Here is a 25,523-nt window from a genome sequence, read left to right as displayed (position 1 = left end):
AAACAGAAGAAAAAGAGCTTTTACTGCTTACAAGGGAAACAGCAGAATGTGTCACAGCACTACTAGTTGAGGTGATTAGAAATGGCAAAGCAAGTGCTCTCTTGTGGCAGCAGTGGTAACAATGGCTTGCTACATTACAACAGTAATCAGTCCATAGGGAAATTGCCACAGAATACAAAAAAAAATAAGAATATAGAGAAGCCTTTTATTTCCCTGAGATGCCACTAAGACATTAACACAGCCATGTGAATCTGATACCCACTATAACTTGCACAAAAGTTGCAGAGTCTTCATCTACAGGACTATCTGTACTCCAACAAACCATCTCCTTGTTCATGTTGAAGACCAGATTTTATGTTATAGCATTTGCCAGGTTTCCCCACTCACTTCAAAAGGAATACAGCAATCTCCATTGACAGAGGTCTTGACCATTAAGCGCTAGCTCTTCCAATCCAACTCTTTCATTCCCAAACATAATGCAATTACAGGACTCTGCAGCAACTTGAGCCCTCACGGGGCTTGCTGGAGCTTGGATTCTGCACAATGAACCCACTAGTAAGCTAACCCTAGAAAGGTGGAGAAGAGCATGAGATTGCTTTGCCCCAGTCCAAACAGGCCATTTGCAAAGACATTCCCAATCTGTGAATTTCTTAGCTGGGTCCAAGAGTGAGCAGAGCACACACAGTCCAGAAGCGTAATGGCAACTGCTAAATCTAGGATGGGCAATTCTGCTAAAGAACTAGATAGATAAAACCGCTACTCAACACTAAAAGCTGCTGTAGCACATGAAGAAGAAGTATCCTTCCCTCTGACATTATTCCCTAAATTGAAATATAAACCATTTAAAATGGAAAGCATTTCTATTTCTCAAATAGACAAAAAATTCAGTAACACAGAACCTACATATAATGTTCACATATATGTGAAAAAAATAGTCTTCTGGAAAAATAGCATTTGTTATTCCCTTCACAACTACCATAACCCTTTTTTTCAATCTAATGGGAATATAAACTTGAAGGAGTATGACATAGGTAGCATATAAATGTTTTCCCAGAGGTATGAACTAATAATCTTAAAAAAACATGTCCTTACGCAGCATCTTGTTCATCATTAGAAGTAATTACTTTAGCGTACCTTTCTAACAAAAGGTGTGGGAACAAAATCAAAGCCAAACAAGTAACAACTCACCAAATTACCACTCCTCAGAGATGATAGACCGGTGGTTAATTGATTTCAATTTGTAATTTTCTGTTACACTAAAAATTCATATTCCTGTATTCACACTATGAATTTAGCAAAGCTGGTAGCTGGAGAATCAACCTAGAACTGATGATTACAGAAACAACTGCCCTTGAAGTCAGTGCAGGAGGAAATTTTCCTGTTAAAAAGTTTGTGTTGTGTTTACAATGTGGCTTCATGAACTCTTCAGTGAGAACACTATATAGTGCATTTCCTGTTAACCTCCCTCCTCATTCCCACTCCCCAGCCAATCCCATCAATTACACTGCTACAGCTGTTCATTTCACTGTGGAAAAAATTGACATGGATTAACAACAATGCTGTAAAAGACATCTGGGTTTTTCCCTTTTAATCAGAATGATTTCCCTAATTTGCATTTCCACAATTAAGGGAGCTGAGTGGGCCAGAACAAGGAAGTAGGGGAGGGAAGAAACAGCATGGCAGAGGCTAAAATTGCACTCTCTGCTTATGAAATGATGGTTTTAGTTAATGTGTATGACTTCCTCAAACCATGAAACAGATCATTGCAACTGAGAGATTAGCTATTCTGTATTGTCCTTTGCAAATGAAGTTAATTTAGTTACATTTAATTTGTATAAATTAGTACTTAGAAAAGGCCAGATCCTCAGTAGGGATATAACAAATTATAATCAGCTTTTCTCTGGCACCTCTGGAATTAGTGATTTACAGCAAGTGAGAATCTTCTCTGGGAAGACAGACTGTTGACACTAATTGACACAAAAGACCATTATCAAATGATCACAGAGTTTACATCAGTAAAGAGGAAGATGTTTTCTTTCTTGACTTTTTTATACATTTAATTGAGCTGCAGTGTCATTCAAACAAAGCTATTATTACAGGAGATGTCTAGGAAAAATTTGTGGATCACTTTCTAACTTTGGTGTTATAGCAAATTCATTAATAAATTATGGTATTGCAGACTGGATGGAAACTGGAACAGATGGCCAGTCTGCAGGACCACAGGAAGGTATGAGACACATAAAGGGCTCATTTGTACAAGCCATTTTGAAAAGTATCCCATCTGCAGGACAACTAATAAGCCAGTGAGAATTTCTTTTCATGATGAAATGCTTTTAACTCTATGTCCTTGCCTAGTTTTCTTTTGTGGATAGATTTCTGTAAAAGTCAGACTGACCATAATAGAACAGTCATAACAAAGCAAGACTGGCTGTTCTGGGCAGGTGCTAGTAAATACAGCACTAGTGTGAGTCATTTTCCCCAGAAGTGATATGTGAAGCTCAACAAAGTTATTTCTCTGTCATTATTCTGGTGAAGAGGCACACATAACTAACTTGTAAATGCAGGAAAAGGGCAGTGAGCAGGGGAACACTATTCATAGAATCTTGTATTATCATGACAAACTAGGGAATGCATTCAAGTTGAGTTTACATGGTTGTCTGCTAAAAATATTAGCATTTTCCATGTAACGTGACAATACTTAATCTGAGATTACTGACAGAAAACACAGATCTGGAGCCTCATTATGACATCTTTATAGTCCTTTTTCACAATACAGACATCCCTTACATAAGTCAAGAAAAACGTGACCATATGACAGACAGGAACCAGGACTGCATATACTGGGATAGAAATCTTAATTTTGAATAACCACAGTAGTATTTTAAATGGTAAAGAAAAGTGGAGTTACTCATGGTTTAACAAAAATCACACTACAACCTTTCTTGGACCACAGATCAATAAAAAAGTACATGTGCTGCTTACTGGGTAAAGGCTAATTCAGAGAAAAGCAATTAAGATTGATACCCTGAAAAACTCAGGAATATGTTCATTAGCCAAGAAACAATCTAGTAATGTCTCTGCTATGAATTACCAGAGGACCAGCTTGCACCCCAAGCCTATCAGTTTGAGGGCTGACATAAAACACGTTAAAACACTTGAACTTTTTGTCAAAAAATAGGCTTCTCAAACTTCTTTCAAACTGTGGAATGGCTCAGCCATTTCTAAATGCCACTGAATCAAATCCAGTGAAACTTCTAAAAAGACATTGTGACAGTAACCTTCACCATCACTTCCTGAGTGTGTTTTGGTTTTCTTTTTTCCTCTTTAACAACGCTTGATCTCCCTGTCTGGCTGAAAATTAATCCGCTTTCATCAAGTACCAAACTAATGCTCACTGCATTAATACACTGCAAATCCTCAACATATAAGTTACACACGATTTAGTATAAAAGGTAAGCATAGGACTTTCTTTTCACTACAGCTATTACCAGGAAGGCAAGTAGGATACAGGTAAGTTTTCATCAGATTCTCATCGAGAAATCTTTTTCCAAATTGCAAATACTGTATGTAATGACTTGATTTTGAAAAATAGATTATGCTTTGCTCTTTGTGTCTCTTGCTTCTTTTTCTTTCTCCTTAAAGACAGGACACATTCTCTGTACAGAAACTTAGATAAAAATATTTCATTGAAAGTGGTATTGTACTCTGCTATTATTATTCTGCAAAGATTGCTGATGTGTCATTTCAGTCACTTCGGAAAATCAAACTCCTTAACAATAAACCTATGGATAGATCTATGTAATGGAAATATATGGATAGATCTATGTAATGGCTTTATCCTATGTTCTCACTGATGTTTCTGAAAGCTTGCTATTATAGCACCACTTGAGGATAATGTGAAGACTCGATTTCTCCCTGTTTCTATAATTATTTCCTGTTGAAAATAACTATACATATTTCTTCAGGATAGATTTTTATTTTTTTTTTATTTTTTGCTTTATACACAGGATGAAGGCAGTTAATTGTTACGTGCTGTTATTTTGCTGGAAAGCAATTTGTTGCAATAGCTGTCAGCTTACCAATATTACTATAGCAGTGGAAAGAGAAGAATGTGAATTCTGTATTACAGTGAATGCCACATGGTGCTCAGGATACTGCTTCACAAGGGTAAGAATCTTAAGTTTAATTTCAAGCACTGGAATTAAATATTCTGAGTGATGTATAAATAACCCATTTCTCTAGCCCATAATGAACACATAGGCAGGATGAGCCTCGTGAAAGAACAGGTTAAGTAACTGCTGTGCTATTTGACAGGAAAGTAGATACACAGCCAACCTGAACCACAAAAGGAAAGAGTGAGAAGTTGCTGGCAAAATTCAGATCTTTAACTGGCTGCATTCCTTACGTTTATATTGTATGAACACAGTTGAAATCTGGGTTTCTGCCTTGTGTTCAATTTGTAATTGCAAACAGATACAATAAAGCAGCCATTACTATGTAGACTCCTCTACTTTTCCAAATAATTTGAAGAATCACAAGAAGAAATCTAAGGATCCAGAGTCTGATCTAAATCCTTTTGATCTCAGTGGGATTTTCCCACCAGTTAAATTAATTTTGACATTAGGTCCTTTATGTTATAAAAATGTTTAATTCTACCCAATAACAAATTTCAAAACAGATATTTCTTTCTTGTAATTTTCAGGATCCAGTATATAAATATCCACCAGTATCATCCGTTCAGCAAACATGTACCTTCAAGGAGGTTGTGTATGAAACAGTGAAGATCCCTGGCTGTGGTGACCATCCTGAATCTTTTTATTCGTATCCGGTAGCTACAGAGTGCCACTGTGAGACCTGCGACACTGACAGCACTGACTGCACTGTAAGGGGACTGGGGCCATCCTACTGTTCCTTCAGTCAGAACAAAAGTAATCAATGAAGGGTACTTGAGATGGCTTCAAATATTCACTTCTCAACAGAGGTACTGATCGGGCTTAAGCAGCTCAATAAGTGGCTCTAAATAGGCAAGGCTATTTAGAAACTGCCAAGACTCAAACAAAGATTTTTAAGGCCAAAATGGAGAGCTACCGACTAAACTTCTCTTCAGGCCTTCCCTACTTATCCCATCAGTTTCCTTAAAATCATTTTCATAGGTCTATAGAACACTGCTTCAGATTCCTTCTGCCCTTGCCTCCTCTTATTCTCTATTACACCTTCATTCTTTATATTCCTGTATTTCCACTGCCCAGTTCACTTAGCTTATTCTATGCTATGCTATCCTATGCTTTCAAAAAGTTCCTAAGATCCAAGTCTAATATCTTTCACTTTTCATCTCTCCTCAGAAAGCACTTATTATCAAAAGCCTTGCAGCACTGGTTTTCTTAAAAGCAACATCTTTGCCCTCACTTTCTATTAGTTGGACTGTAAACCTCTCTTAGCTGAGACCCTGCCTTTTTTTTTTTTCCAAAACATTTCATATAGCCATTATGGTCTGTAAATAATAACAGCATGTTTATTTAAGAGCCAAAATCTGTGTTCAAATGTTGAATGTCACCTGACTCTTATGCTTTCTCAGTAAGGCTTGTTAGCTCAGGCTCAGTGCCACAATAACACAAATAACATGAACTCTAGTTCATACCTGGATAACTTGAAAAAAGAATAATTAGCTGTCTACTTTCACCTGAGTAAACATATCCTAAGTCAGTTATACAATTCTGAAGATTTTGCCACCTATCAGAAACACTGGATTTCCTCTCATTATGCAACAGAATGTAGTAATGAGATTTTTTTTAAAAAAACACTATTTAACATAGGAGTCTCAAAAACTATTTAGGGATGAATCCAGAGGCACCTGATCCCAGTAGTGCAAACATGCCTTGAAAGTAGTTCACAGTAGTCACTTCTGAGAATGGAATTTCTGTAGCAACCTAATTCTGCGATGGCCAACATGAAGCTGGGATGGTCTGGAAGCAAGCTGGAGGACTGACTGAATCAGAACGGAAAATTATTTCACATTATTGGGAAAATTATCTGAAAACTACAGAATGAACTGCTATCAGGAAAATGAAAAGATACTGTTCTCCACCAGAAACAATCACCTACACAAACACAGAATGGAGAACAACCGGTTCAGCAGTAGTTCGGCACCAAAGACTTGGAGGTTATACAAGCTAGGTATGACTCAACAGCATCACACTGCTGCAGAAAAGTGGGAACGTAAGGAGTAGAGTTTACAACACAACCTATTTCCACCACTCAGTTCAGTGTGATAAGGGCCTCAGCTGAGTTGTTATTTCCAGCTTTGGACACAGAACTTCAAGGCATTGAAAAACTGGAGAAAATCCACAGAAGAGTAATAAGAATGGAGAGAGGCCTAAAAAACATCTTAGGAGAAAAATATTTAAGAAAAACATCTTAGGAGAAAAATATTTAAATAAATGTGGTTGCTTTGCTCATGGGAGGTGACACTTAAGGAGGGAAATTATTGAAACCTTTCACATGCTTGAAGACTGTTACAAAGTGAAAAGGAACAGTCAGTTCTCCATGTTCATAGTGAACAGAACAATTAATGAAAGATTCAGAGTAGTCACTAGCAAATCTTCCAAAAGGTAGAGACAGCTAGTCACTGAAATAAATTGTCAAGGGTTTGGGGAAGGAAGGAAAGGGGGGAGTGGTGTCTGTAGAGTAGTGACCACTACAGGTCCTCAAGAACACATTGAACCTGTTAGGAATGACAGAGATAAAGTTAATTCGCCATGAGGCAAGGAAATGAAGTAGACAACCCCTTGAGGTGGCGTGGCATGTCTGCTTTGGAGACCCTTACAGACATATTTAATTAAAGGAAATTTGTCTTGTTACTCTGGATCTCTCATAATAGACAATAGATATTTTAACTTATTTTATTTTTAGCTTTTGTACTGAAAGATATTAGTTCTCTTAGTTTTATTTATAAGATTAATCCACACGGACATTTTCTTTGGTCTAGTGGAGTTTTAAAAGTGGTAAACTAATATGTAAATCAAATTGCCTCTCACACATTTCTGTTTTAAACATGGGTTGACTTCAGTTAAAACTAAGCATATTATTCGTATTTGGAATTATTCCATTCTGGATAAGAGAATTTTGAATTAAAATTGCAAAACAGAGTAGCTTGTAGTACAAAAGTATGGGAAAAAATATATTTTCAAAATAGATCTGTAAACAGCTACATTGTCTGTTGTGCATTTTGGAATAATAAAAACAATTTGTTGCACTTCTGTTATGTATGTCTTAACAAGCCTACTAAAAAACTTAAAAGAGTCCACCTGCCCACTTTACTATGCTTTAAATCACACATTTTCTTCTCCCTCCCCCCTCCCCTAATTTTTTTCATGTAACTAATACACCCACCTGAGTCATGTTTGCATTATATGGCGAAATCACATCAAATAAAAGACTGGTATATTTTAGCCTGATCCAGTAATGTGATGATTAAACATAGTTGTAACACAACAGAACTGTGGATGAGAATAAAGTTTATCATTAATATTTTATTTAAACTGTAGGGATAAGAACCTCTCCAGAGCTGTGTCCACATCTCTGTCACAAATTACCTTGCAAGATGAATGCACTACTCATTTTCATTTTGCAAACAAATCTCTTCAGAACCTCAGATCTAAAACAGTAACTAATGTAGTCAAAAGATTATTGAAGTTAATATCAGAATGCTAGCAAAAAAATCCTAATCATGCATCGCTACAAGCTTCCAGATTCTTATTTCATATCTCTCATACATCTTAGGTACCAATGCTGAGACAAATACCAAGTTCTAGAGACTCAAAGATGCAAAGAAAAAGGTGCACTAACCCCTGCCAAGCAAATTATAGCCTTTGGGAATACCTCCTTCAAACACTGTCTCAACCTCTGTCCAGTACCTAGGTATGAGTTCTACCCAAATCTCTTCCACAAAGCTGCTTTTTGAAAGATGGGTGTATCATGCATCAAAAGCTTTCTGCTTTTCAAAAGATCAATGGGGAACAGCAAACAAATAGTTTATTGCATTCATCTTCTTTTTCTAATCATAAGTGATCACATAAAAAGGTTCAAGAAACATGTAAGTCCCACATGAAGCCTTGCTGTTAACATCAGTGAGCTTTGAATGCATGCCTCCATTTATATCAAACCAGCACTGGTATTCTACTCTGAAGTAAAATCCATTCCAGATCACGTCGACAATTACTTGTTCTACAGGTACAGGATGGCAAACATTTCACTGTCAGTAGTTCCACTGACAGAAATTCTTACAGAAGGCTGGCCTGACTTGAAGACATCTTGGACTACCATTGATAGTTTGTAAGATAGACTTTGACTTTATCTTCTCAAAGTTCACTTTCCATTCAATGCCAAATAATCATTTCATTAAACTCACTTTTACATTGACATTCTTCCAAAATTTTAGTGAAGGTACATGCAAGCCATGAGTATCAGTGTAGTCTGAGGTCCAAACCTGTTTTGAATTATTACTGAAGAAAAACAGTTAAGAAGTAATTTTTATGCTCTTTGCCTAGCTCTATCATGATGAATAAATGGGAACTCTGTCAAAAGGTGAAAGCTTCAGTATGACATTTATTGAATTGGTGGGTAAGCTTTCAGAAACATTCCTAATAGAGTCAGAAGTAGATTTTCCAAAATTCCTGCCATGGGCCTAACTCTTTCCACTGAAATCAATAGGTAAAATGCTTTTCAACTTCAATAGAACTATTCTGCCAACAACGAACTTTTCAAAAACTGCATATTAATTCTATTTTTAAAGGCAGGGTCTGCAAATAGACCTTACAATATGTCAGACTTTAGCCACCAACCTAAAGAAACTAACTTTAGAGGAGTAAAAACTAAAATGGACTGAACTATCTATTTATTTACTCTCAGTTCAGTAAAATTATCTCTTTTCTTTCATCACCCTGAAAGCAGCAAACCTGGAAAACTGTAATTTATAAACCCCTGGTGAAGGCATACAGCATAGCAGCAATACATAGTGTTGAACTGTCCCTTAAAGACCTTTGAGAGGGACACAATGCAGATTCACTGCATTGTAATGAATTAAGTCTTTCAAATACTCAGATGTATAGGTAAACTGCATGAAGATTATTCATCTCTGCTGCCACATCTGTGGGTGAATTAATATTTCTATCATTTTTTATGCAGACAGTTTGACCTTGATCTTATGAGTGTCTGTGCCCGTTGTACTGGAAGCTCTCCAGACATCAAGATGGGAACATGAAGTGCAGGAGGAGTATTCATAGTCCTGCTATTGAAATGACTGTTTAATCCCAACTGCCTTCTAGGTAGAAAGCACACCCTGATTTTACAGACAGGCAAATAAATACAAGTTCCTCACCTTGAAGCCATTAATAAAGCATCAACATATTAGCATCACTCCACTGCTGTTCAATGCTCAGCTATTATTCCCTGCCTAAGTTCTGTAAACCATTCCTCCTAGCTTAAAACAGGTTTACACTTCCCTTTATAATTTTGGCATATAACTGGGTTCACAATATTTTTTACCATAAGCAAGAAATATAAATGTCCTCTCCTATTAACCCAACTATTGAATAAGAATTTATTATTCATCCACAAATCCTCAGACAAATGTAGCCTGAGACAGAGGTAATTACAAATAATAGGTGGAAACAGGAATGTCAGGAGTCTGGCTTGTACAGGTCAAGTTGAGGCTGCACTCAACTTGGGTTATTTGAATGGGAAGAGGAAAGAGAGTTGAGCATGGTGTTAATATGCTATACTCCTCCTTCACCCTCCCACCTCAGCAAGTGCACTTTGCTTTGTCAGTATGCAATATTTAGCCACACAGTTAATTTTCATTTAAAAATACAACTAGCATCTTAGTTGAAACTAAAAAAAAACGAACAACAACAAAAAAAAAACCACTACAAAAAAATGAGTGAAGGAGCTAATCTGAAAAATTCATTTGGAGATGGCAGCCTTGAGATTAGTGGCTCCCCTCTACTCAGGCAATGGGATCTATAGCATTTTTCTGTGTATCTCATGTTTCTCTTCAATTTATGTTATTAACACTAGCTATCAAAGCCTTGGTCTTTCAATGTGACTTACACTGATAGACATTACAGCAGCTCACAAGGCTGCAGTCTCTGGGAAATACAGAAAACAAGTCAGGAGCAGGGTTAGAGAAAGGCCATACTTTCAAGAAATCAAATGTCACTGCTTCATTATGTGTAGGTGGGGAAGAGAAAGAATTAACTAGCTATGCTTCACAGTCGTTAGCCATCAGTTCTGTTTCATGTAGCAACTCTAAGAGGCAAGAGGCAAAGTCCTACCTTCGCTAATGACCTCTTAATTCACTGAAAAAATACTAGGGGTGGGGTTGGGGTGTGTGTGTGCCAGATGTATTACTTGTATAGTACGACGTTATTCTGTATGAGAAAGGAAGGTAAATTCTGGATCCAATATCTTTAGATTACATCTGGCTATAGTTATGTACGCTGAATAATACTATAGACAGAGATATTATTCAGTCAGAATATGAGTCTAACCCCTAAAATATGTCCTCCTTAAGATACCAACATTCAAGACATATAAGGTAATCTAAGATTATCCAATGGCTTGTAGACAAACCTTTGAACAATTTAAGTAATCCAATTTTCTTCTTGCTTCACATGCTTACATTTAAAGTTTCATTCAAAAATTACCTTAGCTTTCATTATCTCCTTCCCTCATTATACAGTATTGGCAAGTCTTCATGCTTTTGTGAATGCTGTGGGAATTCCCAGTCAAAATAATACGATAATGAAGAAAAATCTTAAGAAGTTAGAAAGAAAACTTTTGGTTCCGACACTGTCAAAATTTATGTCACAGTCAAGCAAAGGGTTATGGATCAGGTTAATGCCCTGATAATACTTGCCTTTTCAAACAGGAGTTTAGAATCATCAACAGCTATGTAACACAAAAGTAGGGCACATTTCAGCTAGCCCAATGATCGAGAAATAATAAAGACAACTTAAAATTAATTCTGCTCCCACTTCCAAATAGTACCAAAGACAGCCCTGCCAAGCAATGGATCGGGCCCAATCAGTTAAATTTCTTTCCTATAAGACTTCTCCTTTTCGAATAAATATTTCAATCTTCATGAGAATTCTAAATCACATGAGCTAATGCTTTAGATGGGAGATTGATTTACACCATCAGTGTGAATGGATACAAACTTTACCATGCTGGCTTTGTTTATGCAGTCTAGCCTTACCACAAGTAGATCCTGATCTACAAGTATCTGGATGTGTTCATATACTTGGATTATTATGTCTGGAACTCGAAACCACTTTACACTGTGATGCTTAGTTCAGGGACAACGTAAAAGCATAACCAAATCCATTCCTGTCTATGCACAATCTAGTTACTTAGTATTTGTTATTCAGCATGTACAGCACATGGAAGACTGTCACTTATTTTATTAAGCATTTCTTTAAGCAGAGTGTAGAAACCACCTTGTCAAATTCCAATATTGAGATAATAAATTCAATAGAGACAATGAAGGTGCAGCAGTTTGACAAAGACTCAGTTTACCCCAAAACAAGCACCAAAAATCACATCTAAGAACAAACACTGTAGTTAATAGAAAGTGTGTTGTCTGGAGTGGTCTTATAGACTCATGAAAACCACTCTAAGAATATTTATTTTTGTCTATTTAACACTGTAATATTTTAGAATATATATTTTAAGAATATTAGGATAGCTAGTGGGATTACAGAGTATTCTGATATAGTATCTGAAGAATATCTGTTTAGTTTTGCTTGTACCGTGTAGACAAATATTGCTGTAATAATCAAAAATAAAACAGCATGAGAGAAAGCCTGGGAATGAACAACATTATATCAGAATAACTAAGCCACAGTTATGAATTTCAATGCTTCAAGGGTTAAATACTCAAGGATTTGTGATGCCCTTAAATAATTCAGTCTACGTCCTTTCAGTAGACGTCTGATCCATTAAATATTCACTAACACTTTGAAGACCAGAATAGTGTCAGATCTCAAATTAGAAAATTTCTTTTTAATGTCACTCTTGCATTAATTTCTGTTATATTATTTCAGGTTATTTGCCACATGTCAAACTAGGTAATATTAATAGCATAAAAAAAGATCTCCTCTTTCTTGATGACTCAGTATGCCATATGAAAGAAACAAGCAATTCTGCTTTTGACATACACAGTCTCATTGACTTCAAAATAGGAAAAGTGATATGCCCAAGGATATGGCAATCAATAAGGGAGACTCTTCAGGACCTCCTGACTTCTCACTCTAGCAAAGCTACATAAAAACACAGTTTGAAGCATTATACAATTGTCAATATCACTATACTACACCAGTTTATTAAAAAAGTATCCTCGTATTTGATCTGAAAATAAAATAAAAGCTTTTTGCCCAGACAAAAGGAAAAACAAGGGATAAATGTCAAATTGTAACTCTACTACTAGATGAAAAGAGCCTAATGTAGACCTGCCAGGTTTCAAAAACAGACAACTGAACTGGGAAATCCCTTCAGTCTTGGTATGACATCACTACATAAATCCTTGTTATGTTACATGGCTCCAAAAATATTATGCAAACAGCTGTTCAAAAAGCACTGAAACAAGATCTTTCACACATCACGAACTTTGTGTCATAATTGGATTCTCCAGCTTGGAATATGTCACACTCTCCTGGTGAACACGTCTGTGCTAGGCAAAGGAACTCCTGCTTACCTCAGCTGATTTTTAATGAGAAATCCATGCAATTTAGTTCTTCTTTCAATTTTTGAATTATTTCTAGGTAGATGTTGATAACTGTTTTGTTTGCAATGGATAATGCAACCCAACAACACTAAAAGCAAGATGCCTTAGTCACATTTCTTCCTCATATCAATGAGGGGACACAGTAAGGGACCTATTTTCCCCGCTATAGATTCCAACTATTGTGTGAGTAATGACATGGCAATAAATATTGCTGGTCTGTTTGTGACTAGGACTTACTACTGTGAACCTGGACATGCTGCAGAACATTTGACAATCTGAATTTATCTCAGTGAAAACAAAGAAACTAAAAGTACTGGAGATCTCGCAGTTAAAATAAACCAAGTAGCATCACTGTGGCACAAAACAAAAGACCCTGAGTCATTGAAAAAAAACATAGCAAGAAATCAATCACCAAATCAAAAATGTTACTAGCAGGAATTAGTTGTATAATACTCTCTTGTCAAGCATTCCCTCCCTTGCAACCTGGTTTGCCATGTTTCCTTCTACAGGGAAATCCTAAGATGTCAGAAAGAGGGGTACACAAGGAACAGATATTTCAAATTAATCTTAAATTTCGTATCAGTAGAGTTATACCGATGGAAAGCAATGTACACCACAAGCTTCTTCCCAAAAGAAAAAAAGAGGTAAATGAAACTATACATTTCCTGAACTAAACAGAAATGGACCACGTCCTCACAAAGAGACTTTTCATTGTTTATCAACTGTTACGCAGTTTCATGACTGGTTCTAATGACAATTACTGCAACTCTGACTCAACAGGTATGGATACTGTTAAGGGAAAAATATACTGTGCTGGATCCAACAACCCAAGAGAGACAAAGCTTCTGCAGCTCCATACCCCCAGGCCCAACCAGCAGCAAGGCTGAAGACACATGCCCAGTAGGTATATGCACAGAGAGCACATATACGTTATACTACATATATACATGGCTGGCCACAGAGATCAGCCACCCCAGTAGCTGGCACTTGATTTCGTTCACTCCAGGCTCTCCAGTTGCTGGCACCCAGGCACATGGGCCCTCTGGAAGACAGGACAGACCATGCCAAACAGGTGCAAGGCATGGCCAGACAAGCATACCGACCAGTGAGCTATTTACACCAGACCAGATCTTTTATGCCTTTATCTTTTCCCATGCTTGTTGCTCCCCAAATCACTTAAATCTATCCCTTTCCCCATCTTTGATTCCTCCCCTAAACATTCCATAATAAATCCTACGCAATCCCAAAATACTCTTCCCCTGCATCCCATAATGCATCACATCCCTAGGCAGCAACCTCTCCCAGTCTGAGAGGTGCTTCAGTGTTGACTCATCCCAATAGTGTCTCACACGAGGAGACTGGGGCTGAGGGGGGCAGTCCTGCGAAGGGCCCATACAGGGAGTTCCTTCCTCCAAGTCCTTAATTTGGCTTCCCACCCTGTCTCTGTGCCTCTGTGCTCCTCTGGGCTTACAGAGACAAGCCTTTGATGAGCTGACAGCTCTCCTGTGATGGGCCTCGCAGTAGTTGAGCAGAACATTACTTTGGCACCCCCACCCGACATTGTTTGTCTATGCTCATTTCTGGGTGTGTGAGGCTTCTATCATGTAACTTAACAAACATGAGCCAATAAGACAGCTGAGTACCTATGAAGCATCAGTTTATGCTGTTCACACTTACTCAGAAGTCAAATTAAAAATGCTAGACACCATCTGTTTGTTAAACACGGGGATATGTACAGCCTCTCTCATGAAGTCAACTGTCATTCCCATCTAGGTCTCATTAGGCTTGAACCCCACAATGCATTATAATTTTTCCATATTGTTTAGCAAAAGTCCAAGAGAAGAATAGTCTTTCTTTGGCATCTATTTAATGCATCAAGGATTGCCAGCCAGACAAATCTTACTGCCTTTTCACTCTCTTAATTGATGCTCAGGATTTCAGGTTGTGTAATTTTAAGGCTTTTAGGTAAAAAGAAAAAAACTACTTATTTGGGTATTTTACATTTGTATTTAGAAGTTTTAATAAAACAGCTGCTTTCCTCTTCCTTTCCTTACCACAATTTCTGGCTACTGAAAAAGAGAGAGGCATTCTCGCATACTTTTGATCATGACGTTGCTAACAATTCATACTGACTCCACAGAAATTCTTTTGAAGAGTAATTCTAGTCACTTTTTCATGTCAGTAACTCTGTTCTCATTCTTTTCACATGATAAGCACCTAAAATCATGCCTAGTTTTCCAAACTGTGTGCACAGTATTATGCTTACCTTATTCAAGTTTGCAGATAAAATGTTTCAGTATGCGTATATCCAGTTACTCAGTAGTTTTGCTCTAATCCTAACTGGATGCATTCTCACTTTTGAGCACACATAATGGCACACACAAGTTTGAAAGTCAAATTTTCAATAATTGATAAAGGGCAGTGATGTTAGGTACCAAGAACCATCATCAGTCATCTTCTGCTTAAGATGCTAAGTGGATGTTTTTGATACTGCCTTTGACTTAAATGCACAACAGTGTGTGTCTTTTTAAAGAAGTCCTCAACTGAAGTTAGCGCACTGCATAGCTATGAAATGTTCATATTCTGCAGTGAAGAAGATAGCATAAAAATTTTCTGAAGGACTTATAACTCTGATTCTCTTTGGAAAAAAAATACGTTATATGAGTATGTCCCTCCAGATCAGAAAAAGGTATGATAAAGTCTATAAATAAGCTATCACTGGTATCCACTTCTGCTGAGCACAACACTGAGTCTATTTTACTGCTGTTTGAGCAAGAATCACAAAATATAAGAGAATGAAATTGATATTGTGACAAGAAGAAATGCACATAGGAGTAATGAAACTCACAAAGTCTGTTTTCAATGTGGAACAAAAGATAATTTCCCCTTTCACCTCTTCAGCTCAGACAGCCTTTGGCATTTATTGAGCTCAATGTTTTGATTTCAAGTAATGTTTTTCTTTGCCTGGATGAGAATGACCTTTATGTGGTACCTGCACTAAAGTAAAATTCATTGGGAAACCAAGGCCAGACAGATTTTCCTGGTGAACACTTGAGTTTCCAAAACAAATCATGTTGTAATTCTTTGTAAGCAATACTTTCAGGATCCCAGCTTTAGCTATCTAAATTAAAATCTCCACAAGTCATGTTTTCTAAATCTAATTTACTCTTTAGTGCACTAACGTGTCCTCGGGTACCTCAACAGAATAAGCTATGAGTATGTGCAACAGTTGCCCTAAGTTAGGTTCTGAAATTCCACCTAACTTGTAAGACTTCTGCATTTGAACAGTCCTTCCTAAATATGTAATTATTTTATGAAAGAGACTAAATCACAAACGGGCTTTTCAACATAAGAACCATTCTCATTTGCCTACATAGCATTAACAGCAGCAAAGAACTCGTGCAAATCAAAGGTCTTGTGCTTAGGGTGGCTCCCACCATCTCTATGATACAAGTATCCTGAATTGTATTCAACTCCAGTGTAATTTAAGAACATTTCTGGACTATGTCCCTTCCAGGAAGGTGACAAGAGATTACATGTTACTTATGTGGGAATGCCTTGATACCAAATATCTTCAAATGTTTGAAAACAAAGCACAAGACTTTGGAGTGAGGATTTATCCCTGAAGCATCATCTGCAGGACTGTATATGTTTTTCCAGGTCATATAAGGATTGTTGAATTTCTATGACAGACATCTATTTAGATGGTTTAGTTGCCCTAGCTTCCCGCATAAGCGATATTGTATGTCCTTTCTGGAAAACACAAAACATAGATACACAAAACATACAACTGTTAAGTGCAACCCTTAAGAAAGATAAAGCAGATAAATTTTAAAATTAGAAAAACTGACCAAGCAGCTGTACAGCAGAAAGAGAATCTCTGAGTTCTAGTGATTAACAACAAAATTATGACTCAAATATATATTATGACTCAATATATTGTTGCAGACATGTAAAATCTCATCTTAAGATCTATTAATAGGGGGCCTAAACAAGCTATAAAACAGAGGAAGAGGTTTTTTTTCTCGGTCAACATTGGTAAGGTTTCAGTTTAAACAGAATGCCCAGTCTCAGGGTTTCACACTTCAATTACAAGGTCTCTCAGTAACTAAAGCTATATAACTAAAAACTTAATAAAGATTGACTTTACATTCAACAGAGCAAAGTAAAGCATATATTCAGCAGCAAATGCCCAAATACAATTCATGTACACCAGTTCTGACAATCCACTGCATACTCTTCACTTATTTAAAATCAAGAAAGGGCATACTCAAAAAAGTAGGGGTAAAGAACATAGAAGGAAAATGTTTTAAACAGTGCTTTTCTACAGAGTTCTTATATTAGATTAAACCCAAATTATATCTTGAGGACTATATCTGCTTTCCTGGTAAGTGTGAAAAAATACTTTTTTTTTTTTGATCAAGTGTATCTCAAACTTCAAAAATGGGAACACAGGTCCAGGCATAGGCTTAACCTGAACAATCAGACAGCAATCTCACCATATTTTAGTAGTGTGATTACTTATTAATAATTATTTTAAAGTGAAATATATCTATAAAAGACTCCTTGAAAGCAGAAACAGTACTGAAGCAGAAGCAGTCCATTTTCCTGAGTAATAAGTCAGTAAAACAAGTACTGGAGCAAAGTCTGAAGTTGTTTTTAAAAAATTGGCCATAATCCAGTTTTACTCCCCCCCCCCCAAAAAAAAAAAAAAGCTTCAATAGCTATAACATTCTGAAACAGCTGTAGTACTAGATTATTCTGATTTCCAAAACAACCATATCCTACCTATAAGCAAACCACCCTTCAGTTTCCAGGGACATACTCTTTAAATGGGGATGGCAAGGTTCTCCTTTAATATGATACTATGACAGTGTTCTCTGACTTTAAAATGTACCCCAGCACTAGTCATAAGAAGTTAGATCCCTTTAATTTCAATGGATAGGTATTTTACCCTTGGAATATTTCACTGATCTTTGTCATCCTGTCAAAGGCTCAGGAAGAATGCAAATTCACATTATTCTAGAGTGAAGGGAACTTCCCTTTTAATTCTCACAAGTCTTTTCTAGCAGTCTTACTACTCTCTGAATCAAGCCTTACAGAATTCAGAAAATAACCTTATAGAAGTATCTGGAACAGTATGAATAACTAGGATATTAATAACTGATAGAACCTTTTTCTCAGCTCACAGAATGCTAACAAGCAAACTAGACTGATTTATCTGGTGATTTTACCCCACAGACTGTTTCAGAATATTTCCAAGGGAAGTGGTAAAGACTCAATGTTTGAAATCCTATCAGTCTAACCAGTTGTGATGGGTCACCTAAGTTAAGTAGCATAATTTTTTTTCAGCTGAAGAATGCTGACTCTTACAAAGAATCTTTTGGGCACCACTTAGCACGGGTATAAATATGGTTTCCCACGTATGATCATTCCCATAAATTAGAAAGTCAGACTCCTTGAACTGCTAGAAGTAATATTTAATTACTTATTTTTAAAAGATGCTAAAACTAGCTGAGCGTACCTGAAGCACATTCAGGGGGAGGGAGAAGGAAGGGGGGCAGAAAACAAAAAAACCCCAAACAAACCAAATCAAATATACACACGGAACTTGATTTGTAAAAATTATCCTTTTAGATAATATCAAATAATGGCAGCATAGCATACACAGAGCAACAGAGATACCAGGCACACCATACCACCTCAGCTGAGAGGGCGTTTCATATTCATAGAAACAATATTTACCTGTTTACCTACTTTTGCTCAAGTAAGTGATACAGTTATTATGTGCTAAGAATGCAACAGAACATCCATGGAGAATTAAGCATTGTTGATTGATCTATACTATAAATAAATACCTTCTGCAAATATTTATGTCACATAGGTTTATCATTGTGTGTGTTTTGGCTGCAGAACTTCCCAAGGATATGCCTTACTCCAAGTGATATTGTGCCACAGTGACACGTTTGACAGAAGGAAAAACTGAAAATTAAGAATATTTATTTGTCGGTGATTATATTAACATCAAATAGTAAAATGCATGGAAAAGTAATAATATTTTGGACTTTTTATAGATTTATGAAGAATGCTGCTGCCTTGCTTGCCAATCTAACCGTATCATTGTTCTCTGCAACCTTCTACTGACTGTCCCTTCTCTATTGCATTAACAATAAGCTATTTGCCATCACCTTCAAAGCTCTTTATAATTGATCCTTCCTACCCATCATCTGTCATCAAGTATTTAGAGGCCTCCAATCAAGCTATAGTGACAGCTTCCCTCATCTAGTTGTTAATCTTCCAGACAAGCACCTCTATACTTTCTGTCAAGTTAAGAGTTGACACATCCCAAAAAGCACTTTCTGATTCTCCGTTGTATCTTCCCTTAAAATTCTCCTTTGCTATAATGCCAATAAAAAGAATATTGTGGTGTATGAAAACAGACACTTAACAAGTTGATCAAGAATATTAAATTGTCTCCTCGACAACCTGTCTATAAGTATCTTTATGTTATTTTAAAGCCATGAATTATTCACTCCTCTTGGTAATACTTTAGAGCTTGGTGGTTTAGTTTATCTCTTATGACAAGATAAATGTGTAGGCCTCCCTCTAGGATAAAGGGAACGCACTTGCCAAACCCACAGAATTTCTTACTCATTTTAATCTAGAGTAATATAACAACAACTCCACAAGATGGCATTACACTACGCCCAGGTGGAGGAATACGAGGCACTGGCATACACTCAGTCTCTTGACTGACTATTTTCAGGAAGGATTCAGTACTCATCAAATCCTTTCAAAATAGACATCATGCAGAAAACCGACATCCCAATCTCTGCTCTTGAAAGTAACATGAGAAAACATATAAAGGGAATGAAAACACAGAACAATAAAAACTACAATTTTTCCTTTTAGAAAACACAGAGTACTCACTTCATAGATTATATTTTATACAGAAACAAACTGCACATGAGCAATCTATGGGATGCTATAGGCTTGCTGTCACTGCAGAATCAGTTTGATTACATTCTGAGCACTGATGCTCACTTAGTTCCTCACTCAGAAACACAATTCTCTAGCTGAAGCAATGTTTTTCACTCAAGCTGACTGGCCCATAAGGGGTGCAGGCTGACATTTAAGTATAGGGAAAATTAATGCAGCACCGAAATAGCGACTCGGTCTCTCTGGGCAGTTAATAAAAGTATCCAGCTAGCTCAAGAAATGCAGTGCAACTTGGTGTTCTCCTGAGAGTCAAACAAATTCCTCTTAAATTATTGCCAGTGGGGATGATGCATACTACCTCTGCAGCAAAAACAAGGCATTATGAGATTTCAGGGGCCTACTGCAGATAAGCCAGCATCACACCAAAATTGAGACAGTATCTTCTCAGAGGCTTTGGCAGAAAGCAGTCTTGAAGGATGCATGCAGAGGCTGAGAGATAATTCTACAGAAGGAGAAAGATCCTATGACCTGTAACACCTCAGAGGCTAAGCAAGATAATCTAGGCAGCTAGAACTATTCTAATTCTACCTGCACTATTTCCAGATAAAATCCAACTGTGTCAAAGCTGTCACTGGTTTAGTCATTGCCCTGTTCAATGGTACGTACAGTCATGGAATCACCAGTACAGTCTGCACTAAAGTCCTAGTGTCATGAAAGTCTCATATCTCCCAATAAAAAAAGCACTAAAAACCCTAACTAATATAATCTACCTCTTTCCCAGAGATCAAATGATGGGAGAATCTATTAAAACAAATATCCATGGCAGCGTCTGCTTTACTGTTTCATCTGAAACACTGTAGGCCAGATCTAATTCAAAGCCACCTGCTGACTTCAATGGGCTCAGGATCAAGCCTTAGCTGAGGAAGACTTCTCAGTTATCTCTTTAACAGGTACTCAGTTGATTAACAGCCCTCCTGCCTGCTACTCTAATGGGAATGCTTTTATTTTTATGCTTCTCAGGGCAGCAGACATGCTTGTGCAATCATCAGCAAGAAAACTTTTTTCAAAAAAAGCCGTATAACTGCAGCATCTGTTAGTGTATTTACACTACAACAACTGCTTAGCTGTTACAGAAGATTCCAGTAACTTCACTGGGGGCAGATCCTCATTTCGCAATCAAGCTATCATCATAGCAATTGAAATGCTAATTTGAACAGAATAGCTGATCTTTCAGAGTGTGACTTTGAGTATCAAAAACATACTGATGTTAAAAAAAAATCCACAGAAGCCAACAGTGAGAAAAAGCAATAGCTCTGAAGACTTTCTGAACTGAACAAAGGTGAGGGAAGACATAATATGAGCTCGCTGTTCATTAGATATTTGTTGGATTAAAAAACACTAAGAAGGCTATTAAGGGACAATCAGTTAGGAAGAATTACAAGTTTGTGAAAAGGACAAACTAAGTCTAAATACAGCAGCCACTATATTCCCCCCCAGGAAGACTACAATTAGTGTGGAGCGGGGCAGGAATGGTCTGACACCTTTTTGAGTAGTAACATAGCAAGCAGCCTGGATCGCTCACTCCCCTTATCTCATGCTTCAAAGGAAACTATGTGCGTAACATCTTTTTTTCCAACGTCACTGGAAAATGATGAAGTGAAAGTTGATACAAAAGGCTGGACACATGCAGTGGGCCTTGCTTTCTGAGGAATAAATATAGGATTGAAGTAGAAAACTGCTCAGGATATTTCTTCTTTGTGACAATAAGGGTCACTTATTACACTTCATATTGATACGGTATATTTTCTGTAAGCTCACAATGAATTACTAGATTTTATGCATTAGACGTCTCACAAGAAGATTTTCATTATTTTGCAAAGGACCAAGCTTAAATTCTGAAAGCCATATTCACATCACATTTATTTTGCTACAAAACTAGAATAACTAAGTTTGAAAAATATTTCAAATTAGATCTGCGTACTGGAATTCTGCCCTGGGTTGCAGCGGCTTAAGCCGTCCTTAATAAAATTGATATAGAAACTGAAATCAACATTAAAAATTGATGAATCACAAGATGCTTAAACTAAAGACAACATATCCGTAAAAAAGTTTGGATTTTTTTTGTGTATGTTTGAAGCACAGAGCCATAAATGTCTCTTTAGATTTAATCTAAATTTAATTTTATTAGCACTGTGAAGAACCAATGAAAGATGCCAATGTCCAGTGTTTAAAAAAAATGAACTGTAGGTCAGGATTTAGGGCTAGTGTCACTATTAAAGTGCAGTTCATGTGGAAAAAGATACAAATCACATATTTCTACTTATAAAGTCTGGCCCCTGTGTGCTATTTACTGCATATCTTTTTATGTCTGACAAAAAACACGCTTTCACTGTCTGTGCCACAGAGTAACATCCAACAGAAGGCTGAGCTTGAATCTTCAATGTTTTACACACTGTAAATTTCCACTTGTGACACTATAGCTTGATTCTTAAGTTTTAAAATTGGACAATGACAATCAGAATATTTGATACTTTAGATGTAGACTCTTGACTAGGATTTTTGTTTTGCCTGCATTACACTAATACAAGTATTACTGCTCAGAATACTGTTACATTTAAAAGAATAGAAAGGGTGATTTTCACAATGATACAACATTGTGATTTAAAGTACTTGTAAAGATGAGAAGTAAATGGGCTGATATTACTTATTCCCTTTGAAATTATAAATGCCGCTTGTCACACAGAGAACTTTTTGTTCCCAAACCATTTTTTTTCTTTCTGCTTTATCATACAGTTGATGTTGCCACCAATAGTGAAAGAAATAGATATTGTTCCATAAATTATGCATCAGTAAGCCAAGTCTTTTGCCCCAGGAAAGACAGGACAATAACAGGACAATAGTTTAATACGTATGATCAACACGTGTATTTGTAAAATGAATAAATCTGCTTATTTTACAGAGGCTTTAAGGATACAGCTAAAATCTATGCTAAAATTTCACTGGCTCTAAAGAAAGTTGGGAGTAAATCTAATTTTGATTACACTCAAGAATATGCAATTTCTTCAAAAGTAACAAAGTGACACAAAATAAAATGTGTTCTATATATGAGCAAGCAAAGACTACAGATAGCAGAAATACAGCCAGATGCATTATTATCTCATTCATGTTTATAACAGATAATACCTTTTCTCAAATTTTAAACATATTCAGTTTAAAATCTAGCATCACCTTGTATAAAATTAAACATTCAGCTTCAAACCAGAAATCTACTACATAAGTAACTGCTGATGCTTTGATTTTGCAATGTGACATTGCATGGAATTTTAAACCATCACCGACAAGAACTAAATGGAAAAAGATTTGCCAAATATGCACAGCAAAGAGGTAATTGTGGTGATTTATGAGCTTATAGCCAAGACTAAGCATGTTGTCCTGGGAGACCACTAAGTAACACCTTATACTGATGGAACATCAGCATGTGACTACTGACACACCTCTAATTTGTTCATTAAGGCCAAAGACTACAAACAAAAAGTCAAGTCAGTGCTTCCGTCACTTTCAACCCTGTAATGGGTCTTGTATAATCCATCTCAAGAGCATTTGAGCTGGCTTCTCTTGTATTCTTGGCCCTCTCCCTTTGTGAACTTTAGTGGCATTTCTGAAGACCAGAAGAGAAGGAATAAAGTAAAGCCTGGCATACTGAACCATAATACAGTATAAATAAATACAGTTGCTATCAAAGATTCATGCACGAAGAGAAATTATTCTTCTACACAAACTGCTGCCAACAATTACTTTTCACTGTTACAAAAAGCTACTGCAGTGTACTCAAGGGCAAACAGATCCATGTGGGGAGACACGACTTAAAGCATGATTTGCACAACATTTTGAAACCATTTGAGCTGTAGAGTGTTAGCACAAAGAAGTCAGAAAATTTTCTCTTCTGTTTAAATTACCATGTTTTAGTAGCACATACCTTCTCCTTGAGTTTTCTCACCCTAATTTGTTCATAGCCAAAATGTTGATTTTTGGGAAAAAGTTGTGTGGATCAAGTCTTAGCTTACAATTGTGTAACATTTCAACATGAATAAGGTATTGCACAATTTAGTTTGCAAATTTCATCAAGTTATGTGAAAATCTCAATAACAGCCTCATTCTCTGTTTTCTCTGATACAACAGTACTGTGATTCCCCATCCCCCCCAGCCAAGTTCTGGGCATGTGTTATTATTACACACTAATTTAAACTTTTTTGCTTCAGTATGTGAGCCAAGGCAGAGTTGGCAAACTTATTCTTAACCCACAGCTCTCTTTGAGCTTATTCTTAAATCCACAGCTAGTTATCTCCAAACTGTTTTCCATTTGCTGCCTTGTGTTTTCTTGAAGCGGTTGTTTTGACAAAATAACAAGAGCATTCATACAGTTTGACACAACCACTGGTCTTATCTAACGTTTTAATTCTTACGTGCCTATATTCTGAGTTCTCAGTGTTCATAAAACTTCGCAAAAACACAGATCAAAGTGCACAGTTGGTAACCAAAAGAGTATTCTTCACCACCTACTCAACAAGTGACCACTATTTTGTAAATTAAAGGGAAAGCAATCATTGTACTGGATTTTCCCATACTTGCTTCCTAAGGTTAAAACATATTACTTTCCTGCTATTTTCCCTGTTTCGAGAAAACAGTGTACCTTGACCGCCAGAAGGACCAAAGCCAGTTTTCTCATACATTATAACTTTATCAAGCAAAATTAACTGGAGGGGAAAAAAATTGTACTAAGCTCAGAGCTCTGGTCTCTTCTGTTACCTCCATTTATTTTGCTTCTGTCTTTTTTGCCATTTACATCTTTCTGTTTCCATTCTTTCTTCTCCAGTCCTTGAGTCTTACTATCTTGCATTCTCAGTTCATATCAATCTTAAATTCTCAGGCAGTCCTCAATGTTCCTCCATTTATTCTGTCCCAGTCCAGCCTACTCTCTCATTTTGTGTTTTCCTCCATTGCCTTTTCCCCTTCTGTTCATCTTACTAAGTTCTGGCATAAATTCTTTCTGTTCTCACATCTGCTTTAGCTTCTCTGAGCTAAACATTTTGCAAAGGCCAGAAAGTTTTCCCACAGGGTTGCCCTGTACAGGCATCAGTCTACTTGGGCTTCTGCTTAAAAAAAGCTAGTTCAGACATCATTCGGTGCTTGGGGAGACAAGAGCCTGAAAAAGATTGCACAGTATATACAGTTTTTCTATGCAAATGACTATAACATAGCACATTACCTCTTTTCTGTTAGTCATGGGCCTATATGGACAGTAAAGAAAAGTAAAAATAATTAATACCCATCCTAGTTGGTGGCAAACATAAAATCTTTTTTCTACTTTTTTATGTTTGCCATTATTTTCTGGTGCTTTCCACTATTAAAGACAAAAATACTAAATCAGTGCTAAGACACAAAACCACACTGAAAACAAACTGTTAAATACAAGTCTGACCTAACTCCAGAATACTCAGCCTGATCCAAGCACAGTCCACAGTGACCATATTTCACTTCACAAAATTAGCTTCCCCCTCCTTCAGCAAAGAGCCACCAAAAGAATGTAACACTGTGTAGAGTACAAGTTACCTCATGGGAACAAACACAGAACAAAACAGACGCTTTTGTGTACTTCACTGCATTATACCACTCCTAGGAGTTTGTGGCTACTAAAAGGAAAAGCACTTACATTCAGAGACATCCGATAAATACACAAAACATGAATTTATGAGAAGATATTCTCCTGAGACAGAAAACTGATTCCATTGCATGTCCCTTTCTT

General features: G+C 36.8%; 1 protein-coding gene across 1 annotated transcript; it reads left to right on the top strand.

The window, feature by feature from the left end:
• The first annotated feature begins 4,008 nt into the window (after nt 1-4,008).
• FSHB (follicle stimulating hormone subunit beta) lies at nt 4,009-4,939 on the top strand. The gene is made up of 2 exons (XM_074149506.1): nt 4,009-4,167; nt 4,703-4,939. Exons 1-2 carry the CDS (start codon nt 4,009-4,011, stop codon nt 4,937-4,939), a joined length of 396 nt encoding a protein of 131 aa, XP_074005607.1.
• Nucleotides 4,940-25,523: the final 20,584 nt, after the last annotated feature.

Source organism: Numenius arquata, chromosome 6, assembly GCF_964106895.1.
Source record: "Numenius arquata chromosome 6, bNumArq3.hap1.1, whole genome shotgun sequence".
In the NCBI taxonomy this organism is placed as follows: domain Eukaryota; kingdom Metazoa; phylum Chordata; class Aves; order Charadriiformes; family Scolopacidae; genus Numenius; species Numenius arquata.
This window is presented reverse-complemented; position numbering and strand designations above follow the sequence as displayed.